The sequence below is a fragment of the Canis lupus genome, chromosome 26 (genome assembly GCF_048164855.1).
Source record: "Canis lupus baileyi chromosome 26, mCanLup2.hap1, whole genome shotgun sequence".
Classification (NCBI taxonomy): Eukaryota; Metazoa; Chordata; class Mammalia; order Carnivora; family Canidae; genus Canis; species Canis lupus.
In genome coordinates, this window is record NC_132863.1 from 35,003,127 (window position 1) to 35,015,887 (window position 12,761).

Here is a 12,761-nt window from a genome sequence, read left to right on the forward strand (position 1 = left end):
TGATACCACGACACATGTAATGATCTCTCTGTACTTATATCTTAAGGCACTAACTATATATCCCATTTATCCCTTTTTGCCAAGACCCATCCTGGTTTCTGCTTGTTTGGGTCATAAGACTTGGCCTATATGCCAACAGAGAGTTAGTCACACCTCCATGCATGGGAAGCGGTCCTTGCCATGAGCCTGAGAACAATGTAGGTTCTCTATAACCTTCCAAAGTTTGCCTCTTCTTTCTAGAAGTATTTACACTTGAAGATATTTCTATAGATTTCAAGTGTTTGAGTAAATAATGCTGACATAAAGGCATTGAGTACTGGGTGTTATACGCAATTGATGAATCATAAAACTGTACCTCTGAAACTAATAATGCACTGTATATCAATTAATTGATTTTAAAGGAAAGAAAGAGGAAGATGAAAAGAAAAGAAAAAGAGAAAAGAAAGACCTTTTCAAGACCTCATTAGAAGTTATGGTAATAAAAAACTTCTTTCTTGAAAAAAAACGAATATCAAAAACAAAACAAAAAAAAAAGTGACTTGTCTGAGCGGAGGGCTTGGAGAGGCCAATGGCATTTCCTTTCAATTCTAGACCATGGGCACTGTCACCTGTAAGAAAAATTGTACTTCCCTGGATTAAAAGGTGGCCACTTGTGGGAACCTACTAGAATCACAGTCCTGAAAAGGAAAGAAAGGCTGCACCAAGAAATTCTGGGGAACCAGAGGGATGGTGTTTCCTATAGCCAAAAGAACATCCCACACATAGCAGTTTTCCTCAGAGATGATAGTCAATGAACAATAGAGTACAGGAGTCTTGGCTAAGGAGTTCAATCTTCTGAATGGTGAAAGGGCAGAGAAATCCACCGGGAGGCAGGAGTTTGGGGCTTAAATAAAAGGTGGAGGGAGCTAATGGTAGTAGGACTATAGAAGAAGAGACAGATGTTCTGGGTTACTGCCACTGTTTATTTGTCAATGAACTGAAGCTGACAATATAATTGTTCAGAGAAGAGGGTTGACAAGTAGGGGAGACATGTCCTCCTCCTTCCCCCAACCCACCGAGACAAAACAATGGTCCCACTGATTATCAGGTAGTGTTATGATGATGATGCCTCTGGAACATCTCAGTGAAATTCAAGGGAACAACAGTAGACACCACCGTGGTGCTAGGGTGGTTGCTATCACTGAGGGTCTCTGAAAGAGAGAAGGGGTAGGTATTCAGTGACCACAAAGTAAGCTGAAACACATTTCTTTGAGAGAAACAGATCCTCCCAAACCCCAGGAGCAGGGATATTTTCTGTGGTTTAGGAGATGCCACACAAGGCTTCCCTCAGGCTATATGTATTAAGTCCAGTGATCAAAGAGACATAAATATCTGACTCCTGAGTTTCATATAAATCAGCAGGCTTGAAAGTGAACAATAAAAATGGGGGCTTGGACTGGGAAGAAGGAGTGGGGATCCCCATGCTGGAATGGGTACTGAGACTAGGGAGGCATAGTATCCTTCTGACTGTTCCCTCACATTTAGGGGTTCCATGGTCTTTCAGAACCAAATTGCAAGAGAGGGGTGATTCTTAGATCTTACCAGGTTCTGGCATTTTCATGCAGATTTTTCCACAGACAGACAAGCAGCATTCATTGCCAATACCACAATCTGAGTAAAAGTCGCACTGTTTCTTGCAATCATAGTAGTTAGGCATATCCGGGCAATGTAATAGTTGTGGTGTACGTATAACTGAGAAGAAACACATGAGCAGTGACTCCAATAAGAGTTTTTTCTCACTATTATCAGCCCCTCTGAGGCCCTAGCACCCATTGCTTTCTCTTCTTCTCCCTGCCTGGGGTCTTGGTGGCTTGTCCATTCCCAGAGTCAAAATCCAGCTTCTACCTCCCAACAAACCAGCAACCATGAGGCCACCTCTATGGAATTCACCATCATATGACCGGAGTCCTGAAACCCAGTTTACAGAACAAAGAGGACCAAGAGATTCTCTGGTCTCCTGCTCTCATTTTACCAAGGGAGAGAAACAGAGTCCCAAAGGAAAGGAAGAACTGTCTCATTCTTTTCCCTGTCTGGCTGAGACAACCCTCCAAACCTAGCTGTTCCTCAGAAACCTTTGCCAGACAGTAGGACCTACTACTCTCCTCTCAAATCTGTTGATTTCAATTCTTTTACCACAGGCATTCCAAACTTCTCTTGGTCAATCACCCATTTTAGTTCTCTTCCCCACACCCAATGTTCTAAAATACTCAATTTGGTAAACAAAGGACATATTTCAAGAAATAATTACTCCCCCTTGCCCAATTTGGTGCTCATCCTTGGAACTCCCAAGTGGAGGACACGAACTCCTGATGGTTCAAGCTAGGCACCCTCTATGCGGGCTTTGAATCCTGTGCAGCTTTCCACGGCTATGAGTCCTCTTCAACAGAAACACCATGTAGGCACCACAGTCCCCACAACATACAGAAAAACATCATTACTTGTCACATCAGGAGTCCCTCAAACTTGAGAACTGCACATCCAGCTTTCCTCAGGTATCCTGGCTTAAAAAAGGAACCAACATTTTCATTATGCCAGTGCCTGGCTCCTCGTTTTCTAGCCCCTCTTCAGATTGAAGCTCCACCAAAATACCTACTGTAAATTGGAGATGAAGTTACAATCTCAATTCTTTCTTTCATTTTTCCTGTCACTGGCATGATGACCAGGCAGTAGAGTGTCACCACCTGGAGAAACAACCACTTCATGATGTTAACTCTGGATGTCTGAGTGTGAGCCTGGCAGCAGACCCAGTATTTTACCAGGTCTTGCAGGGGTTACCGAAGGGCTTTGGGGTGTGGAGTTTGAAGAACATGTGACTGGTCTCTCACTGCCCCACCTGGTTTTGCTTCATCTCCTCCAGGCACCATTCCTTGGCTGGGCACTGCCATCTCCTGAGGTACTTTTCTTGTCTTATGCTTTCTACTCCTCTCATTACAGAAATGAATTCTTCATAATTTTATCATTATTTAACTTAGAGATTTGAAAAACACAGAAAAGCACAAAGAAAACTAATCAGATATAATCAGTTATCCACTACCTAGATACATAATGATGTTATTTGTCTTTCATGAAAGACAGCTTTAGAGTTGAACCCCCAAATCATACATATTTATTATAGAAGTGTTCTGGTATATTTGGAAAGCCATTTAAGAATATCAGTAAATGGGGGTACCTGAGTGGCTCAGTTGGTTAAGCATCTGCCTTTGGCTCAGGATCTTATCTAAGGTCCTGATATCAGAGTCCTGTTATGGATCCATTTGTTGGGCTCTCTGCTCAGCAATGAGTCTGCCTCTCCCTCTCTCTCTGCTCCCCGGCCCCTTCTCAGGCCTTCTCTTTCTCAAATAAATATAGTCTTTTTCTAAAAAGAATGTCAATAAATATGTTAACTAAAATTTAAAAATCACCAGAGACTTTTAAAAATTGATTATAAAATTTGAAGTGGACAACTTTTTCTAAGCCTGCATTTCCCCAACATTTTCTGGGTTCCACAAGAATTAGTTCCTAAATGATAGCAGCACATTACATTTTGAAAGAATACTGAATTTAGTTTTTATAGATACACTAATTCTATTTCATTCAATTTCATTAAGGTATTTTTGGGAGTGACATCAGCAAGATGACTGAATAAGACTCCTGTGCTTGAGCCCACACACACACATGCAACATTTGGAATCTACTCACAGACAAAGGTACCTTTGTGGAAGCTGTGAATCCAGCACCATATGCCAAGGGACCAAGGAGGAGTCTCAGCTATGGATTGGGTCATAGGCATGGAGATCTCAGGCTTGGCACAGGACCCTGAAGTGGCCTGAGAACTGGCTCTATCTCTCCTCCACCACAGACCAGGAGCCACTGGAGAACACACATTTAGACAATAACCCACAGGTGACAGAGCTTTGTGGCTGTCCAGGCTTGTAACAGAGTTCCACCACACTGATGGAGAAAAAAATCCAAGTGTGGATGCAATGGAGAGGTTAAATATAACAGTTTGACTCTACCCACTTCACACCTACCCAGACTTTTAAAAAATATTTTCTAAAGAACTATGAATGCAAAAATGTTTATCTATGCACTCAGGGAAAATGATATATAGTCACTGCATCAAACTTAAGCTCATTTCATGCTCACATCATTTACACATATTGTGCATTATCAGTTTCTTCCCCAGATTACTAACTGAAATATTTTCTATAATAGTAGAATCTTATGAATGAGGTTGACATGAGGCAACAATAACTCTGCCTTTCCTCGTGACCTCCCATAACTGGCCAGCCCCTTCCTTTCCACATATGTCTCTACGGTAATATGAGACAGACAAATAGAATGTGGATAGAAACAGAGCTGCGCTTATGGACCTGGTCCTCAAAAAGCTTCCGTAGGAGCCTCAATGCTGCCATTTTCTCCAATCTACTGTCTGATTGCAGAGGACCCCCCAGAAAATGATGGAGTTATAGGGAGAAGGATGCAGGGTCCCTAAATCATGCATGGAATGGAGGTCATTCACCGAAAATGCTCAGTAAATGTATTGTGAAAGAGAATAAACTTTTACTGTTTTTACTGAGATATTTATAAGTCTCTGCATTTTTGTTACAGCTATAAGGTTATTGATTAATATGTTGGTCTAACTGGGAAGGCAGAGTTGGGTGCCTATACCCATGGTGATCAGATGGGAACAACAGTTGGTCATCATAAAACAGAAGGTAACCACAGGAATGCAGCATAAGACAAAGCAGGGCCCTCAGGTTGGTTAGCAGTTTATTTGGCAGACACTTGGACCTTCTCAGGACAGAGAGATCAAGGGGAGAATGGAAGGATCCTCAGCCAGGGCAAGTGAATAACCCAGTAGGGAGCCAGGTAGCACTCTTCTTAGGTTAAACTGTCATCCTCTAGTCCACACTCGTGGTGGGCCTGCTAGAACCTAGGGGTTTAGCATGCTTTTAAAGGGTTCTCTGGAAAAGAAAAGTCAAGTGGTTAAAATGCAGGGAGCCCTGGGGACAGCCAAACGTAATAGCACCTTGGTCATAGGTACTATCTTTACCCTTGTCTTTTTGCCTCCGTGCTCATACCACCTAAGCACTCAATCTCTCTCTATGTTCCATATCTTTCACTAGCTCACAACCCTCCCTTCATTATCCCCTCTTTATCATCTGACCCCAAACTTTGACTCCTAAGAATCTCTTTCTTGTCTTTTCCTTTCTTGTTTTTTCATATTCTAAAAGACTCTTCCCTTCCAAGTAAATAATATTGCCCTTTGGTATTCATCAAAGGCAAGAAACCTGAAAATATGGACTCAGGGCAGCTCTGTGTTGGTGTTTCCCCTGTCTAAGGTAGTCTAATACTGGAAATTATCATTTCTGATAGCTTACAGGATGTACTTATAGACAAAGCTAGGTTCCCTTTCCACATGCTCATTATCACTTTCAGATCTCAGAGGGGGATTTAGAGGAGCACCAAACTGGAAACATACATCTTAAATCTTTTGGATATCCCTGCTTTAAGGAGGGTTGTGGTCCAAAAAAGGTGGTCCCACAATCAGTTACACCCGTTATCCCAGGCCTGTGCGGAGACCCTTCCTCCCATGTCATACCACCTACAAAATGTCTTGTCCTTGACAAGTACAGGCAGAAGCATCACAACCTCATAGAAGAGCATGCTGAGTAGGAGAACCTGGGGCTTCATGATTGTTACTCTGTATGTTTGGGTTAAGTTCTGGCAGAAGACAGGTCTTGTCCCAATGCTACCTGAAGTAGAACAGGAATTAAGGAGTTAGGGTCAGAAAAAGAAAGTCTTGTGAATATTGGTTTGTATACCTTGAAAAATACTGCCCAATGGTAAATGAAGTCTCAATACCTTCACTTGGCAGTTCTCCTTCATGGTTGGGACACAGGTTTTGAATGGAGAAGTTTGGAGAACTCCCACTCTCAGATGTTTACATCTGTTCTCCAACCTTTTCCATTCAGAACCCATGTCCCTGCCACCTAGCCTCAGCATGGCTTGATGAAGGAAAACTTCATCAATATAATACTTGCCAATGGACACTACCTAATTGGAGAAGCTCCAGGCCAAAGGCCAACTATCTTTGAGCATGGTAGGTTGCAGAAATCCTATAAATCACTCACATAGTTAGCCAAAAAAAAGTCAGTTCAGGGTGGTGGGATATCCAGTTCCTCAGCCTGGCTCAGAGTATAGTTGTGATCCTCTGGAGTCAGCAGTGCATAGCAAGGCAAATGAGCAATGCAGACTATCTGTCATCCACTTTCAGGCAGAGATATGAGGTAGGAGGCAGCTGAGTGAAGGTGAGTATGCCCTGGGGTGGGCTGTATTCCTGGACACTGCCTTTGCTCAAAGAAGGAGGAAAACTAGTGCACACTGACAGAAACACAGTAAACCCAAACACTGAGGAGGGCAATTGATGGGATGAGCACTGGGTGTCATATAAGTTGGCAAATCAAACTTAAATAAGAACAAATGAAAATATATATATATATATAACTATCATTCTAGATCTAAGTTTTCCAGAACTTTGAGATCTGTTCATTGAAAAGGCCTTACTCTTAGTCCAGTTCTCTGAGTTCTGTACTTGCCCTTAAAGGGTGCTCAGGATCCTGAGGGTGCTCAATCCTCTTCTTTGCACACCTGGTATGCTAACTGAGCCAGAAGAGATATATAATCATGTCCAGGGTGGGTCCTACTCACATTCAGAATTCTGGGTGAGTTCTTTGGTTATCTTGAGATAGAGTATAGGACAATAACAAAACCCCTAGACATCACAAAGACACAGAATGACTGATCCCCTCAGAATTCAGGATCCTGGGCTTTCCAGATAATGTTAAAGAGGAGAAAGTACTGGGTTTAGAGTTAGGAATACTGGTATCTTGTTTCATGTATGCCCCTTTTACCTGTGGGACCTCAGACAGGTATGTCCCCTCTGTCTCAAGTTTCTTATTCGAACACTAGAGACAGTAATCTCCATCCCACAGGAATAGTGCTGATGCCACCTATGCAGAGAACTCATCCAAGGAAGCCACCAATAAATGCTTGTGCCTCCAGACTCTTATCCCTACGTACCTCTGAAGGTGTTTGAGTTGAGTGTGTGAGGAACTGGCTGATAGCTCTTTTATGTGGCCTCTTCTTACTTGGGGAGGGGGAGAGGAGGTTGTGGCCTGGAAACAGAGACAATGGACCAGAAAAACAAAGTTCAAAAGCCTAGAACTTAATGGTGATTTGTGTTGTGGCAGATTTGTAAGTTCTGACCAGGAGCTACATGCTAGCCATGTCACAGACTTTTTCCTTGGATGCTCTCCCATTCCAAAGGATTGGATTTTCTTTAATATGAGCAGTACACCCTGCTTAGCTAGGAGGAAAACTGTATACCTTACTTGCAGTTCTGGCCACCCAAACAGACCCAAGTCTTGAGTCTATCTGATGCATCTGAGTTTACCGATAGACTGAAGTGCAGTTTGTGTATCTATTTGTCTTGAACTTGCTTTATGGTAATAAGATCCCACCTTTCTCTGTATTGATTCTCTTTTGCTAATTAAAGCATAACACCGGGAAGCCTGGGCGGCTCAGCGGTTCAGCATCTGTCCTCAGCTCAGGGCATGATCCTGGAGTCCCTGGATCCAATTCCACATTGGGATCCCTGCATGGAGCCTGCTTCTCCCTCTGCCTATGTCTCTGCCTCTCTCTCTCTCTCTCTCTGTGTGTCTCTCATGAATAAATAAATAAAAACTTTTTTTAAATAAGAATAAAAAGAATAGAATACAATAAAGCATACCACCATCTCCCATCAAATGCCTTGGGGGTTTTACATGGACAAAAGAGACTGAAAAGGAGGGACTTTAGGAATAGAAAATGGAGGATGCCTGGGTGGCACAGCAATGGAAAGTCTACCTTTGGCCCAGGGTGTGATCTTGGGATCCGGAATCGAGTCCCATGTAGGGCTCCTTGCAGGGAACCTTGCTTCTCCCTTGGCCTAAGTCTGTCTCTCGTTTCTCTCTCTCTCTCTCTTTCTCTCTCTCTCTCTCATAAATAAATAAATAAATAAATACATACATACATAAATAAATACATAAATAAATAAAACCTTAAAAAAAGGAGTCCAGGTGCCAAGGGCCAGGGCTCCCAAGGAACAGACTTCCTTCTTTCAAACTCTATGTCCAAGAATATTTCATACACGGCCTGGAGACATCCATGTATAAGCGATTTTTCCTAGGATTCATCAGATGCATTGAACAGTAGGAAATGTACGTCAGGGTCCTGGGGACTTGGCTGCGGAGGGTAGATTGTATAGAGACAAAAGGCAGAATTTGGGTACCTGGGTACAAAGGCGTGGGAGCAAACAGAAGGGAACTTTGATGGGTGGGGACTACAAAGGCTGCCACACCTAAAATGATTGTGTTATGGAATCCCAAGACCTCTTTTTCTATGGCCAGGTAATAATGTTCTGTGTGGGGCAATCACAGCTCTGCCCTGCATCTGGTCCAGATATTGGCGGGACCCTAGTGGTCTGTTTGAGGAGCAGAGTCACTGAGAGCACCAAGGAGGTTCTTCTGGGGACTCTTGCCATGCTTGGTTCTGGACTATGCAGATGGGTCTGCAAAAAAGCTGTGTAGATTTTAGGAAAACAGCAGGCTCCTGATCTCTCACTATGTAAATATTTTATACACACAATACACATGTATATGCACACATATATGTATATATGTACATATGAACACATAATATATACACACAACAGGGGGAGGAGCAAGATGGCGGAAGAGTAGGGTCCCCAAATCACCTGTCTCCACCAAACTACCTAGAAAACCTTCAAATTATCCTGAAAATCTATGAATTCGGCCTGAGATTTAAAGAGAGACCAGCTGGAATGCAACAGTGAGAAGAGTTCGCGCATCTATCAAGGAAGGAAGACGGGAAAAAGAAATAAAGAAACAAAGGCCTCCAAGGGGGAGGGGCCCCGCGAGGAGCCGGGCTGAGGCCGGGGCGAGTGTCCCCAGGACAGGAGAGCCCCGTCCCGGAGACGCAGGAGCCGCACCGACCTTCCCGGGCGGAAAGGGGCTCGCAGGGAGTTGGAGCAGGACCCAGGAGGGCGGGGATGCCCTCGGGCTCCCCGGGACAGTAACAGCAACTGCGCGCCCAGGAGAGTGCGCCGAGCTCCCTAAGGGCTGCAGCGCGCACGGCGGGACCCGGCGGGACCCGGAGCAGCTGAAGGGGCTCGGGCGGCGGCTCCGCGGAGGGGGCTGCGCGGCCCCGGGAGCAGCTCGGAGGGGCTCGGGCAGAGGAAGAGGCTCCGTGCGGAGGGGGCTGCGCGGTTCCAGGAGCAGCTCGGGGGGGGCTCGGGGGCGGCTCCGCGGAGGGGGCTGCGCGGCCCGGGAGCGCGAATCCACCAGCGCAGGCTCCGGAGCACTGGGCGCCGGGACACAGCCCAGGATCCGGCCTCCCCCGGGACAGGCAGAGGCCGGGAGGGCCCAGGACAGCAAGGACGCTCCCGCCCCAAGCTGAGCAGATCAGCGGCCCCGCCCCGGAGCCTCCAGGCCCTGCAGATGGAGTTCCTGCCGGAGCTGAATCCAGGTTTCCAGAGCTGCCCCGCCACTGGGGCTGTTCCTCCTGCGGCCTCACGGGGTAAACAACCCCCACCGAGCCCTGCACCAGGCAGGGGCACAGCAGCTCCCCCAACTGCTAACACCTGAAAATCAGCACAACAGGCCCCTCCCCCAGAACACCAGCTAGACTGACAACTTCCAGGAGAAGCCAAGGGACTTAAAGAACACAGAATCAGAAGATATACACACAACAAACAATACATATATACACATACATATATGCATATATGTATAAACAGACAAGCATGTATATACATATACATGTGTATGTATATGGATTTATGTATACATCTACATTAGTGTATATATACATAATTATTATTGGTACCTTTTGACCCCGTCACCCATTTTGTTCACACTCTACCTGCCACCTCTGATAACCACTAGATTGTTCTTTGTAGGTATGAGTTTGGGCTGTCTTGGTTTTCTGGCTACATATATGTGAGATCATACAGTATTTGCATTTGTAAAGGATCCAATCTCCAAAGAAAAAATGGCCGATGTTGGAAATTTAAGCATCCCTTAGGAATTCTTTTTGGACAGGGAGGTCTTTACAGTTGACCTCAGGTTAAAGGGTAAGATTGTGTGTCTATCCCACCTAGAAAATGTTGAAAGAGGAGACACCTGCGGAGCTCTCCCCACAGTCACTAGGGTGAACAAGGAAAGAAGAGGAGGCAGGGGAGAAGGAAAGGCTGAGGGGTTCTCTCCAAGGGAGTAGGTTGGTGGAGCTTGTCAATGGGAAGAAATAATTTAAGTTGGGGATCCCTGGGTGGCGCAGTGGTTTAGCGCCTGCCTTTGGCCCAGGGCGCCATCCTGGAGACCCGGGATCGAGTCCCACGTCGGGCTCCCGGTGAATGGAGCCTGCTTCTCTCTCTGCCTGTGTCTCTGCCTCTCTCTCTCTCTCTCTCTCTGTGACTATCATAAATAAATAAAAAATAAAAAAATAAAATTTGAAAAAAAAAATAATTTAAGTTGAAGGAAGGGTAGAGTGATTGACCCTCCACCTCACAGAATGTGGAAAGGAACCTTCTCAGAATTCACCTCCTCCCTCCAAAATACCAGAACAAATTCCCCACATTTGCTGTTCTTTCAGAGAGTAGAGGTAGTTCATTTGAAATGGCTGTTTTGAGTTCCTCTATCTACTCCTGGCTCTGCTACCAATCCATGTGGAGTTGGCAGATCTGCTTGGATAAGCATGCAAATCTCACCGACTCCTGGACCAAACAGTTTCTCTTCTAAGAGTCCAATTCCAGGGCTGGATCTTAGTACCCAGTGTAAACGATGAGGTAAGAGAGTCCTTCTGGTCCCTAGGACTTGCTATGTGTTGTTGGGAAACAAGATTGGAGACATGACAAAGGTACTGATTGAGCACCTACTGTGTGCCAGGTACTATGAGGGTGTATATAAGATGTCATCTTATTTCATCCTCACCATGGAAGTGTCAAGAATTAATGAATGGGAGTGAGGCGGGGAAAGATGGCAGAAGAGTAAGGTCCCCAAGTCATCTGTCCCCACCAACTTACCTAGATAACTTTCAAATCATCCTGAAAACCTACGAATTCGGTCTTAGATTTACAGAGAGAACAGCTGGAATGCTAGAGTGAGAAGAGTTTGCGTTTCTATCAAGTAAAACTTGGTTTTGGCCACTCTGCACTGAGCAAAATGACTAGAAGGAAAAACTCACCACAAAAGAAAGAATCAGAAACAGTACTCTCTCCCACAGAGTTACAACATTTGGATTACAATTCAATGTCAGAAAGCAAATTCAGAAGCACAATTATAAAGCTACTGGTGGCTCTAGAAAAAGCATAAAGGATTCAAGAGATTTCATGACTGCAGAATTTAGATCTAATCAGGCTGAAATTAAAAATCAATTAAATGAAATGCAATCCAAACTGGAGGTCCTAACGACGAGGGTTAACAAGGTAGAAAAACGAGTGACATAGAAGACAAGTTAATGGAAAGGAAGGAAACTGATGATAAAAGAGAAACAATTAAAGGCTCATGAGGATAGGTTAAGGGAAATAAATGACAGCCTCAGAAGGAAAAATCTACGTTTAATTGGGGTTCCCGAGGGCGCCGAAAGAGACAGAGGTCAGAAAGTGTATTTGAACAAATCATAGCTGAGAACTTCCCTAACTTGGGAAGGGAAACAGGCATTCAGATCCAGGAGATAGAGAGATACCCCCCTAAAATCAATAACAACGTTCAACACTTCCACATTTAATAGTGAAACTTGCAAATTCCAAAGATAAAGGGAAGATCCTTAAAGAAGCAAGAGACAAGAAATCTCTAATCTTAATAGGGAGAAGTATTAGGATAACAGCAGACCTCTCCACAGAGACCTGGCAGGCCAGAAAGGGCTGGCAAGATATACTCAGGGTTTTAAATGAGAAGAACATGCAGCCAAGAATACTTTATCCAGCAAGGCTCTCATTCAGAATAGGAGAGACAAAAAGCTTCCAAGATAGGGAGAAACTGAAAGAATATGTGACCACCAAACCAACTCTGCAAGAAATATTAAGGGGGACTCTATAAAAGAAAGAGGACGCCCAAGGAAACAATCCATAAAAACGGGGACTGAATAGGTATCATGATGACACTAAATTCATAGCTTTCAATAGTAACTCTGAACGTGAATGGGCTTAATGACCCCATCAAAAGGCACAGGGTTTCAGACTGGATAAAAAAGCAGGACCCATCTATTTGCTGTCTACAAGAGACTCATTTTAGACAGAAGGACACCTACAGCCTGAAAATAAAAGGTTGGAGAACCATGTACCATTCAAATGGTCCTCAAAAGAAAGCAGGAGTAGCCATCCTTATATCAGATAAACTAAAGTTTATCCCGAAGACTGTAGTGAGAGATGAAGAGGGACACTATATCATACTTAAAGGATATATCCAACAAGAGGACTAAACAATCATCAATATATATGCCCAGAAGGTGGCAGCTGCCAAGTATATCAATCAATTAATAACCAAAGTTAAGACATATTTAGATAATAATACACTTATACTTGGTGACTTCAATGTAGCGCTTTCTACAATCGATAGGTCTTCTAAGCAGAACATCTTCAAAGAAACAACCTTTAAATGATACACTGGACCAGATGGATT

The 12,761-nt window shown here is 44.2% G+C and overlaps 1 protein-coding gene across 14 annotated transcripts in view; it reads right to left on the reverse strand.

The window, feature by feature from the left end:
* Nucleotides 1–949: 949 nt before the first annotated feature.
* The window catches only part of LOC140618536 (protein WFDC11-like), a 59,028-nt gene continuing 47,216 nt past the window's right edge, over nucleotides 950–12,761 (reverse strand). For 10 of the 14 annotated variants that reach the window (XM_072801233.1, XM_072801228.1, XM_072801230.1 and 7 more), the window contains 2 exons: nucleotides 1,582–1,731; nucleotides 950–1,190 (listed from right to left, as the gene is read on the reverse strand). In XM_072801233.1, coding sequence (XP_072657334.1) covers nucleotides 1,597–1,731 — 135 coding nt within the window. In that variant the 3' untranslated portion in view covers nucleotides 950–1,190; nucleotides 1,582–1,596. Of the gene's footprint in view, nucleotides 1,191–1,581; nucleotides 1,732–3,729; nucleotides 5,778–7,104; nucleotides 7,200–12,761 lie in introns of those variants that run through there. The other 4 variants (XR_012018635.1, XM_072801237.1, XM_072801236.1 and 1 more) reach the window with 3 other exon arrangements.